This window comes from Mastigoproctus giganteus, chromosome 12 (genome assembly GCF_048544385.1).
Source record: "Mastigoproctus giganteus isolate SK-2022 chromosome 12, ASM4854438v1, whole genome shotgun sequence".
In the NCBI taxonomy this organism is placed as follows: domain Eukaryota; kingdom Metazoa; phylum Arthropoda; class Arachnida; order Uropygi; family Thelyphonidae; genus Mastigoproctus; species Mastigoproctus giganteus.
The window spans coordinates 147,797,310-147,819,790 of NC_143586.1; the positions used below are offsets into that span (position 1 = coordinate 147,797,310).

Genomic DNA, 22,481 nt, shown 5'->3' on the forward strand with positions numbered 1-22,481 from the left:
GGGGGCCTGATATTCACGGAGTTTGCGAGAATAAGTAACAACAGTCTTCTATAAGACTGTTGCCTTTTTGAGTGGTGTGATTTGAAGGAGTTAGTCCGTTTCTTTTCTTCTTCCACTCATAACTTTCCCTCTACTTTTTGCTTTTCTGAGTAATAGGGACAAGCGGATAGTAGAGTTATTATCCCACACATATACAGACAAGCCTTGAAACGGTACCGTTTGGGTGGTGGTGCCCACTGAGTATAAGTAACAATAGTTTTCTCTTTTAGTGAAGCGTTACTTATTCGAGGTAGTGCAATACATGGCAACTCGTGAAGGAAGAGCACAATATGGGATACAGATAAAATGATGCCCTTCAAACTACTAACGTTTTTTTGTTTCAGAGTTGTCTATAGTGTGTTTACACCAATGTTATGTACAATACGTAACGTACAGTATTTATTTTGTCAGTATAGTCTTTGCGATGATGAACCACGCAACATCCTCCCTTTCAACTAGCAAGGAGAAGGGGTCTTTTTTTTCTTTAAGACAAAGTTTGAATCTACATTACGTTATTTGTTTTCTCATCGTGGATATAACTGTATCACATAAATGAAATATCAAAATATTTGCTAGATTGTCGTTCCTTCTGTTTTATTGAGTGTGTTGCTGGATGATGTTATTTTACGAAGTGAGCGATAAAAAAAAAAAAATTAAAAAACACAATGACTTAATTTTAATGAAAGTTCCCGTCTAGCAGGAATGGAAATATCGATGCATAATATTTTAACAGAATTTGCTTTGTATGCATACTTCAATACAGTCTTAACTTTGTACAGAGACAGAGCTATAAAACAAATATATAAGCACGATTCGAGGTCTCGGCACTAAGGGAAAGGTGAAATTGAATTGTAAATAGTACACTGTATCACAGTCGTCAATAATGGGTCCCTCCAAAGATGTACAATGAGGCTGATTGGCATTTAATTAATTAGAGGGTCCTCTTCATTTGTATTCGACGCATGAACTTCTGGTGATATCACCAACCGATGTATTTGCGGTTGATACGCGAGTACTTGATCCTCCCTGGTAGGGAAGACATCGTCATTATCCGAGTCCTCGCTAATGTAACGAAAGATTACTTGGGCGTTCCTCCAGTCGAGTGCTGACTCCTGAGATCCATGATGGTGATGGATAATTGTCTCACTTTTTGACAGTGGAAGCTGACGAACAGGACTTGGCCTAAGCTGACTATGACTTCTGACTTTTAACTTGTGACCTCTACATCGAGTACTTTGACTAGAAAACGATTTCAAAATGGTTGGCAAGCTCTTTAGTGACAACCTCTTTAGAGAATTGTCCGAAGATGCTTTATTTTTGGTAGAAATCTGCATTTCGGTTTCGATATTAGTCATGCTCACTGATTTTTGTTCATCAATGTTCTCATTACTCACGGCCAAGTGATGATGACCTGGCATGCTGTTGGAACTCATTTGCAGCTTATCTTTTTCTCTATCAGTTGAAAAATCGTTTTCGCCATATTCCCTAATGCGGTTATCAGAAGGGGAAAATTCAGCTACCGGAAGGATGGCTTCAATCTCTATATGCGGCTTACTTTGGTCATTTTTGTGATCGGTGAAGGGGATGAAATTGTCCTTTGATAAACTGTGCCTCTGATCACCAGTAGATTGGTCACTTGATAGGAGGACTTGTTCTTCTTTGGATGTGGACACGTCACTGCTATCTTCGTGACTGGTTTCGGCAAGTCTGTTGTAAAAACAAGTGAACTTTTCTTCCAGCTCCTTGTTTTTGAACACTAGAGGTGGACTGGCTTCTTTCCTTGCACAATTAGAACACACTCGTTCATTACGGGAAACATTGAAGGGCGGCGATCGCGGAAGAGCACGGTTGTCAACCCGTACAGTGGTACGAGGAAGATTAGTGTCATCAATTGCTACTTGGCGACACAACTTTGGTTTCTCTCTTGACACACCCATCATACATCGCACCAACCTAGGAGTCAGTTCCCCAGTGGCTACTGGCTTCTCTGTAGTAGATCGCGAGGCAATATAAGAAGGATCATTGCTATTTGTTCCAACAATCAATGTTGCCGAGGGTCCTGTTGCTACTACCGGAGGTCTATTAAGAGCTACTCGCGCAGGGTTCGAGCTGTCGCTACTAACACTTGATCGGGACATCCGGAATGTTGATGTTGAAGAATCTTGGCGACTACTGGACATATTAGAGTCTTGAGAAGGTTTGCGGTTAACTGTCCACGAATTTCGTCTTCCACCATGTTCTAAGATACGTAAAGGGATGTTAGATTGCCTCCAACTGTCAGAACGGGAGGAGAAATTCTCACTGGAAATGCTAGAAGCATGCTTATGACGTCGCTCGATGTTACGCTGGATTTGAGCTATAGCAAAAGTGTAATCATTACTCTCAGGTTCTTCGTCTTCATCTTCTTGACAGAGCAAGTAGCGCATTGCCCATGCTTTCCATCCTCTCTCATGAAGTGCTATTCGAGTTCCTGATACTACTTTTCGGGCACCACACTGACACTGGGGATGCTCACTTCCACTCTTTTTTTCGGCAGCAGAATTCGTAGTTGCTGGAGTGTGACGATTGGAAAAGTTCGAACTATGACGACAACGACCAATTCCTCTAGTAACTCTGGATTCTTCAATGCGTTTACAGATGAGAACACAATCTTTTTTAAATTGCTTGGTGAAGATAGCGTAAAGGAACGGATTTGCACAACTGTTTAGGGGGAGGACAAAGATAGTAAAAACTTTAGCTTCCTCCAAAGATATGAGATGTAAACCAAAGACTGCTGTGAGAGAAAAGAAAGCTATAGGAGCCCAGCATATGAAATCTGTGAATACAAGCAGCGCCATTCTTTTAGCAATTCGAGAATCATTAGAATTCCATGCTTGAGATCCCCGAATGGCACAATACATCTTCAGGTAACATCCCATCAAGATGAGAAATGCCACGCCATTGATGAGAATCAAAAACACAACGTATCCCAGCGACAGAACACCCTTAGTCTCAAATGGAAGGCATATCGCAAATTTCCGATAGTCGCTAATTCCGAAAAGTGGAAGAGTTGCCATTACTAAAGCAAAAATCCATCCGCAAGTCATAATGTATCCTGCATGTTTCAGTGACAAACGTTTGTTTAGGTGCATGGCATGGGTTATGGCATAATTCCTCTCCAACGTAATGACAGACAGGGTATAAACGGAGAGCTCGCTGCTTAGGACTCCGAGAAAGCCCGCTATCTGACAACCAGAAGATGTTTGCCATTGAATTGCATAAACCTACAGGAAACAAAAGAATTAAAATAGGACTTAATGATTTATATTACAGATGCCTGTGCAAATTAAAAAATGTTTTTAAAAATTTAATAGGTTATAGTTAAAGATCCTGGCGGATAACAAAAGTCGGATTTCGCATTATATCCAAGGCCATTACTTTTATATTTTTTAAGTTGAAAAACAAAAATTTATAAACTTACGGAAACTTCGCCTTTACTAAGGAGAGAAATTCAATTAATCGTGAATAATTAATATAAGTATGCTTTATTTTAGAATTAAGATGGAATACTTTTCTTTCTTGGTGATTCTCTTCTACTTTTGTCTCTCTTAGAGTAACTCGGGAATTTTTTTTTTTGGTTGGTGCAGCATAAGCCTCAGGCTTCCTTGCACCATATACTACTACTACTACTAATAATAATAATAATATACTGTATTTGAAACAAAAAAAAAAGCTTTTTTAAAATTATTTAATATTCCTTTGCAGAAAAATAACTGAAAAAGAGTTGTTGCTGTAGGGTTTTGAGCGCATCAGCGACTTAGACCATATTGCGCTATATATAATATGTCTGTAACTTGCGTGCGTTCAGTGGTCGATTTTCTATTTTCTGGACGAGTTTCCGGGAGTAAAACCATGCTACCCTAGCCTGAGACCGACTACCTCAGCCACGTTAAAAAATGCCTACAAAAATTCCTCGCGTTATTGACGGGATTCAAACTCAGGTCTTTTCCACCCGGTGTGGAGAGAATAGTGATTATATCAATTATTTTATGCTACCCATGAGAGTGAAGGAGGGTTACAAAAAAAAAAAAAAAAAAAAGGAATTATAGTTAATATGATTGAAGATAAGTGACTGTCTGGAAGTAAATTTTTAATTCCGCTTATGGATTAAGCAGCTACCCTAGTTAGTTTGCTGCAAATATCACTTTGTAAAATTTCAAAAAATTTCTGCGGACAGAATATTTCACGGAGGGTTTGTCCAGTCCATCACTTTACTTTATTAGCGATGGTTGTTGAGCTATAAATATAATATGAGTTAGCATGAACCAAAGGAATCACTCCCAACATTGGATAGAACTATTCTTTTACGAGCAGAGTGATATATCTTAACATTTTACGGTTGAACTTTCTTTTGCAACTTACTTCAAAAGAATTCTTTCTAAATGTAAGGCTAATGAGCTTTCGTATTATTTCAGAAAGGAAGACGAAAAATTCTGCAAATATACTTAAAATATTTGAGTATACAAAACTATATGCTCATTTTTATCATAGTAATAATTGCATGCTCAGTTTTACCCATTATCGGTGTGAATAACAAAATTTGATCTGCCATAGTCATTATTATTAGCTATATGGTGCAAGGAAGCCTGAGGCTTATGCTGCACCAGCGAAAAAAAAAAATTCTGAATTGCCCTGAGAGAGAGAGAGAAGTAGAAGGGAATCACCAAGAAAGATAAGAATGATGATATCCAGCTCAGGACCCTGGGTGTGCCAAGCCCATACTCACCAGATCTGAGCCGCTGGGGTTGTTATATTCGTATCCGCGAAGACCTTTGCCAAGAAATAGGAACACAAAACAGTAACTAAACTTTAAAGTTTTTAAAATGCTATTTAGAAATAATGATGAAACATTAATTTCTGTAGTTAGGGTTAATATCTTCAAATAATTAAATCTTTTTATAATTGAAATTTTGTTGATTGTCAGAATTTCATTATTTGTAATATTATTAAGCAAATAATATACTTGTTTTTTTCATGCCTGAGACCATTACTTAAAAAGAAAAATGTTTGTAATGAATTAGAAAATTGGTTAATTAATCAACGATTTAACTAGTTCCAAGGTACAATTATGTGAAACTTGTGAGCGTATCGCCCACTTTGGGAACCACTGTCTTATAGCATCTTGTACCAAACACTAAAACTTTATATAATAAGAAAAAAAGATGCATTTCTAGTAATTTCCTTACCTTAAACTCTCCAAGGGTAGAAGCATCTACAACAGCTAAAATTCCGAGGTAGATACCCATGAAGAAATCTGCAATGGCTAAATTACAAACTAGAAAACGAGGAACATCCATTTTGCTTCGTCCAAATAATAGCACTACCACCACTACTCCATTGCCGAGCATTGCTAATAGAAACACAACCCAAACACCGCAACGAAGACTCCACCAGCCAAAGAGATCTTCACATGGCATGAAAGGACCTAAATAAATTATAACATATTGAAAGATCTGATATTATTATTACTAGTATTATTTTAAATTTGTGAGACAGAAAAAAAAAGTATATATACGTGTGCATGTATATTCTTATTAAAAAAAAAAACAGGACAATCAGCAGCAAAAGTTGTTAGTAAAATACGAACTTCGTCTAACAATATCACATATTAGCATTAGCAGAGGCATAATGATGCAAGAAAGCAAGCTTATACAGCATTAGTAAAAAAAAAATATATATATATATATATATATATTCCCATTTCATCCATCTATTCACTCCAAAAATTTGTCCTCTTCTTCCTTGAATTTATTTAAGCTATCAACTTCCACAACGAGAGACGGAAGTTTGTTCCAGCAATCAACTACCCGCTGGCTAAAGCAAATTTCCACACATCTATTCTACAATTTGAGTTTATTCCCCATCAGGATTGTATTCTGAGCAAGAGGAAGAATTCCATCAGCATTGAGACTGCTCGATGTTTTTAACGTGTGTAGATATTGTATTTATATGTAATTTGGCGTCCTGGTACAATTCAGAAATGCGAACGTGACGTCAGAATACAATTATAAATTCCAGAATATGTAAACTCTTTAGAAGTGCGCCCATTCACCTCAACTAACTGTACCGTATTGTCTTATACAATTAAACCTCTTACTCTCGCACCAAAGGCAGGTTCATCGGGATTTGATTTTTTTTTTTTCTTTTGTGGAAAAACAAAACAAAACATTCTGGTAACTTCTGTACAATGTTTTTGTCGAAGCGAATCAATATTGGTACTAAAATTTGTTTTCTAATAAATAATTTTGTACAAGATAAAAACTTCGAGTACCATTTCTATTTATTAATTATATAAAAACAGAAATAAATAAAAAATAACTTTTAATAGTAAAATCAATTTTGCATTAATTATTAACATGAACAAGTCACATTAATTTGGATTTTCAGTCTAATAGATGATTGTTTTATATAAGTTAAAAATTAAGTATAGTTTCAGACTATGTATAAATATAGTGCAAACGCATCAGAAATACATAGCTATATCTGAATAAATCAGAATATTAATAAAACGGCATCGTTTTAAGTTATATCTCATATTGTGAATACCTTCACAACGAGTTGCCATGATATTGCACTACTTCGAATAAGTAACGCTTCACCTAAGGAGAAGACTAATGTTACTTATTCTCAGATGGATACCACCACCCAGACGGCACCGTTTCAGGGCTATTTATGTATGTATGTGAATATCTACTCGAATATCCACTTGTCCCTATTAGACTTAGAAAAGCAAAAAGTAGAGGGAAAGTTATAGTAGGAGTGGAAGAGGAAAAGAAACGGTGTAGAAGAATGAAAGGGACAATAACTCCTTCAACTCACACCACTCAAAAACTCATAAACTCCTCGAATAGGCAACGCTTCCCCAGTGGAGAAGGCTGTTGTTACCTATTCTTGGAAACTCCGGACATCATCAGGCGCCCCCTGGTGCCGTTTCAGGGCTATTTGGCCCTTCTTCGGTGGGTGGGTGGGTAGGTACCCGAGTGATGTAATGATGGCAAAACAGTTATGAAGTATAACTCCAGAATATGAGAGATGCCTGATGGTGTATCATGTATTTAGACTCAAGCGTTTAGGGCATAAGCCTCAAGCTATGAAGGAGTCTAGACTTGAAGAAGGGCCAAATAGCCCTGAAACGGTGCCGTCTGGGTGGTGGTATCCATCTGAGAATAAGTAACATTAGTCTTCTCCTTAGGTGAAGCGTTACTTATTCGAAGTAGTGCAATATCATGGCAACTCGTTGTGAAGGTATTCACAATATGAGATATAACTTAAAACGATGCCGTTTTATTAATATTCTGATTTATTCAGATATAGCTATGTATTTCTGATGCGTTTGCACTATATTTATACATAGTCTAGACTCCTTCATAGCTTGAGGCTTATGCCCTAAACGCTTGAGTATAGTTTCAGTCCATTAATTAGACTAAAACCAGTGAAAACTATTTAAAAATAATTCAATTACACCATCTTTATATTAGTCTACTAAAATTAAAAATAGCAATAATAATAAAAGCAGAAGAAGAAAAAGAGGAAACAAAAGTTTCAGTGACTGTTGGAGAACTGCTAGTAATAGTAATTAAAAGTTAATACATGTTACTCTAGTAGAAATTCAGTTAATAAAACGGTTGGCGATTATTATTAACTCATTTCTCCACACTATTAATGTTAATGCATTTGATTGCTTGTTTTGTGAAGAAATCTTGCAGAGAAATGGTTCTTTTTGCATTAATCTTTACTAAGAATATGGCAAGAAGAACCGTTTAAGAGAAAAAAATTATTACTGGAAATGTTTTACAAAAAAAAAACAAAAACAAAACTAATATAATCAGTGTGATGGTAGTACCATTATCTAGCTGTAAAGAATTTCAGAATTAATATTTACTTTAAATTTCAGAATTATTCAATGCTAAATTTAAGAATGAATTTTTCTTCTTGCAGTATTCGGTGGACAAAGAGAACTACTTTAATGAGCAAAAGGAACGCTGCCCACGAAATCATTTTATTACATTTTAATAAAGGTTATACACAATCCTCTAATATATATTTGGACACTGAATGAAATTTTATTCTTCTCGCGTGTATTATTATTATTTTTGGCAGTATTATTATTAGCCACATGGTGCAAGGAAGCCTGAGGTTTATGCTGCACCAACCAAAAAAAAAAAAAAAAAAAAAAAAAAAGATTCCCGCGTTACCCTGAGAGAGAGAGAGAGAATCACCAAGAAAGAGAAGAATGATAATATCTGGATCTTTGAAATAGAATGTCTTGTTGTGGCTCTCATTTGTTGCTAAAAAACGTCCCAAAGTGTTCAGAAATTCGCGATATGACGTGGCACTCACTAAATGCAATACTTCGAGAGAAGTTGATATACTCAATTAAGCGCAGTACGATCACTTAAACAGTTACCAAAGATGATGGTGCTCTTTGAAGGGGCTTTGCTTTAATGGAGCTCTTTGAAGAAGGACCATCCCATCTGATATTTTCCTCCACATAAGTGCAATTGTTATGTGGAGAAAATACCCAGAGAATTAATGCGCTTTGACCGGTTTCGATTTGTCCTTTACAGCTATTGCATGCTAATTTTTCAACCTATTTCTGTTTTGTATAGGTCTAACTTGCGTTGTTCACTACACTGGAAGTGGTATCCAAATACTTTTGGTAAGGTAGCGTATGTGTCTATTCAAATCATATTTCAACTTTGTATAAGCTTTCATGCTCCCTTCCCCATATCTGATTAGATGCTGCCGAAAACTTATCCATCATCTACAGTGAAGACAGAGTTGTGATGTCATAGATTGAATAATTTGAGTGCCACATTGATGAAATGAAATAGTTACCTTTGTTTCGGTGGTTATTTCTTTAGTCTGTCCTAAAAATTTCGTGCTGTTTTCAGTGAAAATTTTGTTTAAAATATTTCACGAAAGTGATTGGAATAACCAAACTGATGATCCACCTGTATTCTCTGAATGCAGGAGATGGATCATCAATCATGTGGTCATCCTAAAACGTAGTGCTTAATGTTATTGTTTATTGTATCTGCATAATAAACTGAATCTTGCAGTTACTCCAAGTAACTCCAAGATTAACTATTAATTAAATAACTGTGAATTATTTAATTAATAGATATATTAGGGTTGCGAATCATCTCAGATGCATTGCTTACTGCTATTGCTATGAAAACTTACCTGGTGCAGGCAAACATTGAAGAGGGAAACGGGAAAGTAGATTTTCTTCGTTGTTGTACACAGATTTGTAGTCTTCGAAATATTCTTCTGCATATTGTGCTAGGTTGTCTGGAATAGCGTAATCTCGTCCAAAAGTTTTCCACAGCTGACTAGCAAATTCTTCGAATTTTGAAGAGAAATTTTCTGCAAAAAAAGAAGAAAGTTTTCCCTAGAGAAAGGTAAGCAAAAATGTAAAAGTACAATAATAAAGGAAACCTAACCGGGTTACTGACGCTCAAAAAGAGTTATGCCAAAATTCGATAATGAACTCGTTAGTTGCAGAATGACATTCACTCAGAAACATATTAGCGGCAAGCACCCAGAGACACGTGTTTGTGTTGGTACTTTCGTTGAATGAAATGTCATCCAACGTCGAAGTTTTCACGCCTCGACTGCGGACAGATTTTATTACTAGGTCTCAAAAGACAAGGAATAAAATGTGGCGGAAAGTGTGGTCAGTGGTGGTTCCCAGCCGGTGTATTAATAATCGATATATTATCATATACAGATATATTATCTGTATTATCAAAAATATTGGTACAAACGTTTAGGGGAGGTAGGTAACATCTAAAGGAATGTGAATCGCATAGGAACCCATAACCGGAAACGTCACGGGAAAGTAGTAGCAGAGGCACAAGAAGCAGAAATGACACAAGACAGTAATTAGTGGCAAACATTTATTTGACATAATATTAACAATGGAGTACGAGATGGGTGCATTTCATGATGTTACAACAGATGCTCGAAGGTTCCACCATGAGACGCCATCCATGCGTGACACCGATGCAGCATGGATTGGCGGACACGGTCGAACACACCTGGAGTTTCTTTGACAGTAGCAGCAGCGCAGACGAGTCTCGCCACGAGATCCATTTCCGTTTCCACAGGCGATTCATACACGATAGATTTGAGGGCCCCCACAGAAAGAAATCAAGGCTCGATAAATCAGGTGAGCGTGGGGGTTAGGCAACCACGGCCAATCCATCGACGCCCAAAACGCCTGTTCAAATGGTCACGAACACACCTTTCATAATGGGCAGGCGTCCCGTCATGTTGAAACCAAATGTTGCGTCTCACATTTGCTGGAACATCGTCAAGTAACTCTGGTAGAACTTGTTCAAGAAAGATCCGATATTTAGCGGAGTTCCTGCCGGATGGTAACAGGTATGGGCCGACTAAGCAGTCACCGACCATACCTGCCCACACATTTATTGCGAAGCGATGTTGTGCCGCATGGGGGCGCACACTGTGTGGGTTGTCGTGAGCCCACACATGAGCATTGTGCTGATAGAATAAGCCTTCCCGAGTGAAATAAGCCTCATCCGTGACCAAAACATAGGCTGGAAAATTCAAGTCTTGAACACTTTCTTGGAGAAACCACTGCGCAAAAGCCACACGTGCAGGATAACCTTGGGGGAGCAGTAACTGAACCCTTTGGAGATGAAAGGGGTGTAAGGAATCGTCGTGCCAGACACGCTGTACACTGCAACGAGACACTCCTAAGGCAGAGGAAACGGCACGTGTGCTGGTAGTAGGATAATTCTGGACGGCATTCAACACACTTTCTTCCATGGCGGGAGTTCGCGTCGAACGTGGTCTGCCCGCACTACTCCTGTTACCTCTAAATGACCCATAATCGCACAAATTTTGATGCACACGCGCAAACAAACGGTGGTCCGGTACATGTCTGTCTGGGAAGCGTTCTCCATAAATTCGTTGAGCGGCTCGTCCATTGCCCTCTGCTAATCCATACACTAGGTGCATGTCTGCCAGCTCACAGGTCGTATATCGATGCATGCTCTTCGTGTGGCGACTACTGCTTGAATGAGTAAACCAGAAAATTTCCCTCCCGCGAACTGATGAACAGCGCCGTGTACCAGCTTACGGTGACGTTTCCGGTTATGGGTTCCTATGCGAATCACATTCCTTTAGATGTTACCTACCTCCCCTAAACATTTGTATCAATATTTTTGACGCCTCCGTAGCCAGGTGGTGGAACCGTAGCCACGCTTCTTGATTAGACCGGGGTTCGAGCCCGTCACCACCAAACACGGAAGATGCAGAAAGGTCAGGGAATGACCACCGCATATCCTGGAGCAATATGGCCTTAGTTGCTAATGCTCCTAAAAACCAAATAACAACAACAACAGCAACAACCAATATTTTTGAGACACTCTGTATATACATATGTGAATACTGCAGCTGATATGATGAGAATTTGATCACAAATAGGCATGGAGGGTGCGACCTACCTCTTGACCGATCGACAAGACCTACATTCTTGGCTGATCGACAAGGTAATTTAATTGCTTCAGGGTGTTGTAAAGATCCTTATTGACATAATGAATTAACCGTAGTTCAAGCTCGCTGACTGCTAAATGCAGTCAGCGAGCTTGAACTCTCTATCATCTTGCGCTCTCTAGCGTAAACTCCTCTGACGCTGTGTGATTATTCACAGTATAAACGAAATTTATTTATTATTTCACGTAATGGGAAATCCTAATTATGTGCTAATGAGGTGCCAATTTTTTAAATGAAAACACTATGCTTACCAGAAAAAAAATATTTTGTGATAGAAATTTTTTTCTTTCCGAATTAAAATCTATGATGAACTATTAAGTATTTGCCATATGGTTGGGATGCAAGGGAGCCATAAGCTTTTGCTGCACCGAACAAAAAAAAAAAAAAAAAAAGAAAAAAAGTAGATAAGAAAATTAAAATTATGCACTTCCTTCAAAGCCCAAGGTCAAATGGACCTTGGGCTTTCTTCAAACTGTCAGCCTCGATACCTGCGGAGGCAACTTATTCTAGTAATCAACAACTCGCTGGCTGAAAGAAAGCTTCCTACAATCTAGTTTAAATCTCTTCGCCTGTAATTTGAATTTATGACCTTCTCGAATTGTATATAACAGTGAAAATTCCGGCTTCATTCATTTTATTAAGCTCTCCCAGAGCCTTATAAACCTCAATCGGGTCCCCTCTAAGGTGCCTGTTTGCCCACATAACTGAAGTCTTAACTCATACGGTCGCTCTTTTGCCGATTTCATCATGCGAGTTGCCCATCTTTGAACCCTTTAAAGAAGCTCAGTGTGTTTTTTCAGATTAGGGCCTCCCACTTTGACTCAGTATTCCAAATGCTACTTTACAATTGCCTTATACAATGGGATTATGATATCACTATCTCTGCAGGATATTGTTCGATAAATCATCGATAGGACACCATGTGCTTTCCTTGCCGCCTCAGAGAACTTCATATCTGCCCGAATCGTAACTCCCAGATCCCTTTCTTCCTCTACTGTTTTTAATTCAACGCCACCAACGCCACTTATTTTTTTAAAAATAAGTACACTCATTATGGTATGGTTCATAAAAAAAAAGTGAATAAATGTACATAATACTCATTAAACGTCGTTAATAGTTGGAATGGCAGTATATGTTATGATCCTCACTTAACTGCAGAAATGTAAGTGTGCGTAGAAAGTGCGTATGTTGGATACATGGAACGTTTTAGGCGGAGCATATCACGATGCTAACATTACTTTAGATTTTCTTCATATGTAAATTAGGTTCAATGGTCACTAATCATCATGATACAAGTTCCATTCATGGTCTAATCAATATAGTACAGTTCATGTATGTCGTTTTCATGCCAACAGGATATAATGATATACCAGGATAATGCTAAATAAGAGAGATCTTCGCTGCAGAATATGTTTTGCTATAACTGGGCAAAAGCCTTTTCTATCATTTTAAAAGTCAACATTGAATTCTTTATGTCTGAGAGGACCTCGATTGGAAAAAAATACATTTTCTCCTCTTAATTCGCAGGAGAATCTCAGCTCCGAGTTAGATTATAGACAAGAAACAAACTGATTTACCCATTTATTTATTTATTATTATTATTATTAGCCATATGGTGCAAGGAAGCCAGAGGCTTATGCTGCACCAGCCAAAAAAAATTTCCCGAGTTACCCTGAGTGAGAGAGAGAGAGAGAGAGAGAGAGAGAGAGAATCAGAAGTAGAAAGGAATCACCAAGAAAGAGAAGAATGATGATATCCAGCTCAGAACCCTGGGTGTGCCAAGCCCATACTCACTAGATGTGAGCCCCCGGTGTTAAACTTAATGGTCTTTGAATCACGCTTTTCAACTTCCTATTTCGTTTGTTTCATTTGGTTTTTATGAAATAAAAATAGTAAATGATCTTACTTTATCAAATGCAGCTCGTCCTGACCTTATTCTTGGCTACTTTAAATTCTTTAACATTTATATCACGGAACGCGTACTTCTGTTTTTAATATATGTCTAAAAGAGAAGTATTTTCCTTACCAAATTTTCGATTATAAACCCTCATCACTAATTTTTTTGGTAATAAATTCCAACATTTATATAGATATTAAAAAAAAATTATTTGAAATTAACTGCATTCGGCTCAAATACATATTCAATCTAATGATAACTAGGATAACTAGTCGGCAATTGAACCCTCAAATTATCAAGCAATACGCAATTTTAACTACTGTGAAGAATGTAGCTACTTAACTTTGGTCAACGTGTCATTAAAAAATTAATGGTACGGGTTCTTTTTTCTGAAGAAACATGGCAAAAAACGACTCCATAAAACTCAGTGAGGAAAAGAGTCCGTCTAAGTTTTTTTTTTTTTTTTTTTTTTTACAAAAGAATCAACAGTCTTTCGCTTTCTTGCTTGACTAGAAATTTCATAATCTTGTACAATACCCAAATAAATTAATATGGCGACGTTTATGAATTATATTATGGAATTCTGTCATCTCGTCGGGATAATTCAGTAATATGTTAATGATAAGTTATCAGTATTTATTTAAAGACATCCAACGTTGGCTTCAAAGTTCATAAGTCAGATAATTCCAGGATATTTGGACAAATAAACGCTTTGTAATGAATGGAACATAAAATAATCGGGATTTACTGTTTTAATAATACGAAACTGCAATTAAGGTTTTAAATTCCTTTTCAAAGAAAAGTTGAAATTTAAAAATATTTTGAGGGTGCATGCATCAGTTTTTACAGTCAAGCTATAAAACTGTGTTTTCTTTTTATATGAACCACAATGACAAAAAAAGAATTTTTACCATATCCTGGCCACACGTCTGTGATATTGGTGTTCCAAATACTCATGTCGACGTCATCTTTCGTTAACCATACGATGGTCTCTTGAAGGGTTGCTGGTCGCGGCGATGCATGTTGACCAAGAGGTAGAAAAGCACAGCAGTGATAAGCATAAGAAAGAGCCAGTGTGTGAACTCGAGGGAATGTCTGAGGTGGAGGAAATTCTTTAAGATTAGGATTATTGAAGGTTTTTAGTTGACGAAGGTTTTGCATTCCTTTACTGGGAAGCGTTGAGAACTGGTTATTTCCTAGATTTCTGTAAGATACGAATAAAATTTAGCCACTTTACGTCAATGATTAGGTAGAGATTTTCAAAACAAATAATAAGCATTATATTTTATTTGTCAACAACATTATAAAGTATTTTATTTTATTTGTCAACAACATTATACAGTATTTTAGTTGTCGCCAACATTATATTTTATTTGTCAACTTGGTCAACCTTGCACTGTAATAATGCAAAAGTTCAAGTTCTTTTTATATGAGAGATGTTGTAGTCACCTTGTACAAAAGCCCACAAAATTTCCTCGCGTCGTGATGGGATTCGGACCCGGGCCTGTTACACGAGGTGTCAGGGAACAGTGTTATATGTACTGCGCTACTAGCGAGTGCTTAAATGTGCGATGCCTTATAATAATTTCTTTCCAAACATCTATTTCTTATTTGTAAACAACTGTTCCACTCCAAAATATGATGGATTTTATTTTTTCATTAATACTAATTAATAAAATTATTTCACACTGATATTATATTTCGTAATCATAAATATAATATCATAAGAAAATGATGAGATATTATTGAAGGTTGATTAGTAATGTGATTAATAAAAGTTGCTTGTTAGGTTTGCTATGATTACAGTTTTCACTCAAGGGCGCGTCGAGTTACAAGAGTTTGAGAATTAGCGTTACAGTGTGACTGAAGATTTGTCTGTTGCAGATTCGCACGTACCTTCACCAACAGATGGGATTAGATTAGCCCATCATCGTATGGACTGTTTTGGTGATCGTTCAAAACATCACAACACTTCAGTAACATTCTCTTCTTTTTGATATATTGTCTTCTGTTATTGTCTTTATGCATGTTTTGTATTATGCATCTAATTTATCACGTAATCGCTCGATTGTTAAAATTTCACCCTCCTCATCACATAACTTCTAAATAAGGTGACACTGGAAAGAAAAAAAAAGAAAATTTGGGCTCCCATTTCATCTTTGTCGAGACAACGGGAAATAGTAATAGTAATCGTGGCATGTGATACAAGAAAGCAAGCGTAAGAGCTTATGTAGTATCAGCCAAAAAAAAAAAAAAAAAAAAAATTCACACAACCATTCCCTCTAAATGTTTGTCCAGTTCCTCCTTAAATTTGTTTAACCTATCAACTTCCACAACGACAGATGGAAGTTTGTTCCATCAATTAACCAACCGCTGGCTAAACTTCAATTGACACTTCTCAGCCCATCTTCTCAAATTTTCTAGATCCTGTTGCAGTAGCACCAGTGGCGTAGCTACCATCTAGGAAGGCACCAATTGCCTCCGGGCCCTTTAGGGGCACGGCGTGTTTGGCGGTCTCCTGTTTTTGCAATTTTCATTAATTAAGTAGGGGCCCGAACATGTTCTTTGCCTCCCAGCCCGAAAAAGGGTAGCTACGCTACTGAGTAGCATGCAGGTCCCCAGCCTGGCACAGCCGAACTCAAAATCACAGAGGAAATAGAAATGGCCAACGTCTTGAGGACTACTTGTCTAACAGCAACCTGGTCATTCTAAACAAACCTAACTGCCTGCCAACTTTCTCCAGTACCCTGTGGGAAGCTACAATAGATATCACCTTAGCCTCAAGCTCCATTGCTCAGCACCTTGCTTCCTGGACAGTCCGTGAGGACTGGACCACCTCTGACCACAGGGTACTAACCTTCCAACTACACCGTTCACTAGTCACACAACCAACCAACCGAACTCAACAAAGAAGATATGCCCTGAATAAGGCTGACTGGAACCTTTTTAAGGAGGAATTGACCAGTGCAGCCAGCCGCTTCAATCCTAGCGGCCTCAGCCCAGACCAGCATCAATGTGCAATTACACAGCTCGTCAGTAATGCTGCAAACAAGGCTATCAAAAAGAAGAGATTCACACCTGGTGCTGTCCCCTGGTGGTCACCTGAACTCCAGGCTCTTAGACGCGAAGTCATTTACCGACGAAAACGCTATCAACGTGCAAGAAGAACATGGCCTCCAGAAGAAACAGAGGCTTTACTGCAGCAATATCGAGTGACCAGGAACCAGTATACCACAACAATAAAACAGCGCAAAAGGCGCTCATGGGAAGCCCTGGTAAGCACTGAAGGGAACGCCGATCCCTGGGGGATTGTGTACAAAGTGACCACTAACAAGCTTCCCAGAGGCGAGGTCGTATCAACCACAAAATTACCGAACGGACTGTATACCAGATCGTGGCAAGATACTATCAATAATATTTTAGACGCTACATTTCAGCAGCCTGCTGACCCACACACACCGGAACAGCTACAGCTCTGCATGGAAAATGAAACATATCACACAACTGCAATTGAAGAACCCTTCACCACAACCGAGCTCAACTTAGCTGCATCTAGAATCAGAAACAAGAAGGCTCCGGGCAGAGACATGCTCGATCCAGAAATCGTCCAGAAGGCCATTGAACTTATTCCCACTACAATACTCAACCTGTTAAACCACTGTCTCCACCAAGGATTCTTCCCCACACAATGGAGGACTGCAATCCTTAGACTTATATTGAAGAATGCAACCAAACCACATGATCTGCCACAATCTTACCGGCCCATTGCACTGCTGCCAGTCTTCAGCAAACTTCTCGAAAAGATGATCTCCCATAGAATAGAAGCCCACTACAATGACGCTGGTCTCTCCTCACCTAAGCAGTACGGTTTCCGGAAAGGACGCTCCACGATTGATGCACTGGAAACAATCATTGAAGCTGCTACCAACTGCAACTCCAAATACTTTCTACTAATCTCCTTTGACTTTGCTGGTGCCTTCGATTCCCTCTGGTGGCCCAGCGTCCTGGGCAGACTCCGAAGAGCGCATGTCCCAGAAAACTTATATAGATGCATCAAGACCTATCTCCAGGACCGGCGAGTTGTCGTGTCTGCTCCCCACTGCAGTGTCTCCAGACCAGTCTTCAGGGGATGCCCTCAGGGATCTGTCCTGGGGCCTCTCCTCTGGAATCTGGTGCTGGATGATTTCCTGAACACCAAACTCAACAATGTACAAACCCAGGCCTATGCAGATGACCTGGTCATGCTCTTTTCTGCCAATAACAGAACCCAACTAGAAGCAACTGCCAACCAGGCCATCTCCACCCTTCAAGCTTGGGCAGAGCATAACAACCTAAAGATCTCCCCAGAGAAAACCAATTCGATCCTACTAAAAGGCACCCTTGATTTGAGAAGACCACCCCAAATCAAGGTCAATGGTGTTACAGTAAAACTAAAAACAGAGCTTAAATATCTAGGTTTGATCTTAGACAAAAACCTTTCCTTCACTCCTCATCTAGACCAACTCAGGATTAAGATCAGGAAGTATGCTGCCCAAGTCTCAAGAGTTGCCCGGAAGGACTGGGGCTTAAAGAAGAGAACGCTGTCACTCTTCTATAAGGCAGTTTTCATCCCGGTTATCACCTATGCTTCTGGAGTCTGGTACAAGAAGGCCAATACCGTAGTAAACAGATCGCGCCTAGGAACTATCCAGCGCTCTCTTCTCCTTCTGTCCTCGCGTGCTTGTCGCACTGTCAGCACCCATGCGCTACAGGTCCTCACTGGATCTCTTCCTCTGGACCTGGAGATTGTTCGTCATGGGTTGCTCTACCAAATAGCCAAAGGAAGAGCAGTTACTTGTGCAGGTTTCACCACTGACCCAGCAAATAATAGAAACGCTGAAAAGATGAGACTTAATGAACATCTAACAGACACCTGGCAAGAAAGATGGCAGACATCAACTAAAGGCGCTGTCACCAAAAGATTCCTCCCTGATGTCAGGGCCTTCTACCCCCTCACACCTGTCTGGTTTTCACCAGGACTCTATGCTACCTACCTCCTCACTGGACATGGCTCCTTCCAGAAAAAACTACATGACTTCAGAATTTCAGACTCACCCCGCTGCCACTGTGGAGAGGATCAGACGTGGGAGCACCTTGCCCACAGCTGTGAAATCTACGAGGACTTCAGGAGGATCCTAATAACAAAACTACGCTTCAACTACCAAAATCAAGAACACCTCACCCTACAGAATGAAGAAACTTACCGAGCTCTGACTCAATTTGCAATGGACTTATTTACCAGGCAGAAAGCACTACCACCACCTTAGTATCCGAATCAATAGGTCATAACAACCATGACTGCCAATTGTTGCTATTCATCATTGAGCCATGAATGCTAATGCCTTGGACCAACTTGCACAAGACTTGACCAGCAGTGCAATCAAAGACAGGGTCCACACATACTTTGACAAATTCCTCATCATTGATTCCTGGACAAACTTTTCTCGACCAGACGTGACACATCTCATCAAGAAGAGGCCTAGCATCGATACCTGGACTTGACCATTAATCTTGGACTCCCGGTTTTGACCACCCCCACTGTTCGTTCTGATGGACTACTGGACCAGCCTTCAGTCTGGATGCGACAAAGACTCACCAAATGGAGTCCCAATGACGGCACCTGAACTAGACCTTACTGAACATGACCCATCCACCATAGCAGCACTCACACTGCTGGATTTCCAGCAAGTTGTCGGCTGCAACTGACTGGCCGTGCTAGCTGTACCTACCCTGAACTTGCGGGGTATATCTCTCTCTCATTTTTTTTTTTTTTTTTTTTTTTTTCCGGCTTTCTTCTGTTTCCTGCCATCCGTTCTTTACTCCCCCCCCCCCTATTTTTCTCTTACAGAATGATTTTTTTTTTTTTTATTTATTTATTATTATTATTTTTTATTTTTATTTATTTTTTTTTTTTTGTGGGGAGGTGGTTTTCGTCCACCCGCCACCCCACTCTTCTCTCTGGTGAGGCGTTGGGCATGCCACACTGTCATCAGGGGCCATCTTCTCTATTGGCCCCTTTCTTCTGTTTCCTACCCTCCAGTCTTTTTGCCTTCCTCCCTTACTTTTCTCTTGCACAACGTTTTTTTTTTTTTTTTTTTTTAGTTTATATATATATATATATATATTTGTGTGTGGGTGTGTGTGTATATATATTTTTATATACACACACACTCATGCCCCCACAGGTCTAAATCTAAAAACATCAAAATTACTGCCCGACCTATTTGGCCCTAGAACAAGTTATCAGCGAACAACCCTACGCTCTGTTAAAATTACAACCGTTGCTCAAGAAACAGCGATCATCTCATTCTTAAATCTGGTCCTAGCCACTGAAATCCCAGGAAAGTAGGTGGCAGGACCCGCCAGAGTACTCTAGCTACAGTGGTACACCCGGTCAGCCTCCCCGTGGCATGGTGTGGTAACGTCGGGTCCCACTAGGGGCTCGGCGGCTAATAGACCGGAGGAACAAAGGGCACAACACAATACACAGCACATGACCCCCACACACTTCAAATCTCTGGCCCCGATACAATGTACACCCGCGGAGATGGGAGAAATCCCAGGAGCCGTTAGACACTAACATACCTTATACCTTATACCTTATATACTGAGTAGCACACTGCCATTACTGTCATTAACAACCCTGCCAACCTTTGTATCATCTCCAAACTTCGCCACTAAGCCTGATATACCTTCATCAATATCATTGATGAATATACAAACAACAGTGGACCCAACACCGAACCCTGTGGTACTCCACTAATAACATTAGTCCACGAAGAGCAGCGCCCATTGATTACCATTCTCTGTCTTCTCCCACTTAACCATCCTTTTATCTATTGTAGCAACTTACCCTTAATACCATTCTGCTCCAATCTATACAATAGTCTTCCATGCACAACAGTTTTAAAAGCTTTCCTGAACTCCAAGTGTATGATATCAAAATTATTTTTTGCATCCAGTTCCTTTGTAACCACATCATTATATCCAATCAAATTTGTCAGACAAGACTTTCATTTAACAAGCCCACGTTGTATCTGAATTATTGCTGCAGTCTTGTCTAGATGATCCTGGAATGAATCTTTAACCAGTGACTCTATTATTTTACCTGGAAAAAAAAAAAAAAAAGTAAAGTGCAGCCATTATCAACCCACTGCAGGATGGAAGCCTCCTCAACAATTCATTGCTGAGGGAAATGGACCATAATCTGCCACGCTGGTCCAGTGCGGGTTGGCAGATCGACCGTATTTAGCAGTCAGGGGCTTGAACCCCGGTCTACTCAAAGAGCGTGTGTTACTGCATTCCCGCTCTTAACCACTCGGCTACGGAGGCCTGGAACAGAAGTTAAACTAACTGGTCTGTAATTACTCGTGTCACCCTTCGATCCCCCTTTGTGAATTGGGGATATATTTACACATTTCTAGTCCGTGGGAACCTCCCTTGAGTTCAAGGATGCTCTCATAATTATGGTAAGGGTTTGCTTACTTCCTTTGCTGCCTCCTTTAATATAACTGGATAGATCCCATTCACTCCAGGTACCTTTCTTATGTTTAACTTCAACAATTTCTCCTCCACTTTGCTCTCAGTTATTACAAAATCATTAAGCACCCTGCTACAATTTGATAACCTTCTGGCATTTTCAATCCTTAATAACTCCTCATGTGTGAATGTAGATGCAAAATACTCATTCAGTTTGTCAGCTATCTGAGCAGGGTCATCAATAGGCGAACCATCGATATCAAGTGGACCAATCCGATTCATCCTCTTCCTTTTAGAGTTTATATAAGTAAAGAAATACTTGCTGTTTTTCTTAGCATCCCTTGCCAAAGATTTCTCGTAATCTGCCTTCGAAGATGTATGTGGTCACTGTAAGCTATAGACACGCCAAAGTATTGTTGAAAGTACTGAAATTGAAATCCAAACAGTTTTATTCATCTTTTTTTCTCACGAAACCATAAGGATATTAAATTAGATAGTAATGTGTATACTTCGTAACGTTTAGGATTTTATAATAATTATAATTACTATATATTTTATTATTGTTGTTTATACGTTTTTCCTTTAAAACTTTTATAAGAATGAATATACTGATTTTTATTGGCTGAAGTTTTTTAAAAATATGTTCATCTCGTAAATTATATTATTCCAAATACTGTACTGTATGACACTACGTATACCCAAATATATATATTTGTTCATGCAAGTACTGTATTTATATTGGGCATAGTGGCGCTGTATGAAAGAATGATAATTTTTTTTCAATAGATTAATAATTTGCTATTTTTTTAATATGGAAAAGTTTTATTATTTTTTTGCAAGAAAATTTACTTGGACAAATATTCAAGATTAACTTATATTGTATTTTTTTTTAATGTTTATGTTTGCAAGAGCTAACCGCCAAAAGAAGATATGACGTGAGTAGCAGACGAAGTTTTACAAATTGCGCATTCTAGTTTGTATGTGTGATAAAGCGAGGTCTAGAAATTTAGTAGACTAATTTAATTTTAAAAGTTGCCAATCAAAGCAGAATTGTATACATAAAATAATGGAAATTATCTAGTGAAGAACATTTGTTATGGTGGATTCGGTAAATAAATATAAAAAGAGATAAACTAGATAGTTATGAAGAGACAGTGTAGCAGTATGGTGTGAATAATACAGTGAGTACTTTTTCTTTTAGATATTTTAATGTTGATGTTGTAATCTGGTACTGTGTATGAATTAAGCAGAATATTCCAGTCAGCAGCAATAGGCTTTGGCGATATTTGTGCAGTGGCGAATCTGGGGCAGATTCAATACCCTTTCGGAATGTGAGTAAACAGGGTAAATGGAAGCATTTTATGATAGTGTTGTATAGTAATTATTCGTGTTATACTTATACTGGATAATAAGTGGGTAAAACTTCGAGCAAAAATTGAAGCCAAATTTGAACTTTTTTTTG

At 38.8% G+C, this 22,481-nt stretch overlaps 1 protein-coding gene across 1 annotated transcript in view; it reads right to left on the minus strand.

Annotated features, from left to right (window-relative positions):
* Positions 1 to 837: 837 nt before the first annotated feature.
* LOC150077501 (uncharacterized) overlaps positions 838 to 22,481 on the minus strand; it is a 450,301-nt gene continuing 428,657 nt past the window's right edge. The window contains exons 14-18 of the mRNA XM_090386887.1: positions 14,429 to 14,705; positions 9,265 to 9,472; positions 5,265 to 5,503; positions 2,109 to 3,302; positions 838 to 2,021 (exon numbers count right to left, since the gene is read on the minus strand). Coding sequence (XP_090243013.1) covers positions 963 to 2,021; positions 2,109 to 3,302; positions 5,265 to 5,503; positions 9,265 to 9,472; positions 14,429 to 14,705 — 2,977 coding nt within the window. The 3' untranslated portion in view covers positions 838 to 962. The remainder of the gene's footprint in view (positions 2,022 to 2,108; positions 3,303 to 5,264; positions 5,504 to 9,264; positions 9,473 to 14,428; positions 14,706 to 22,481) is intronic.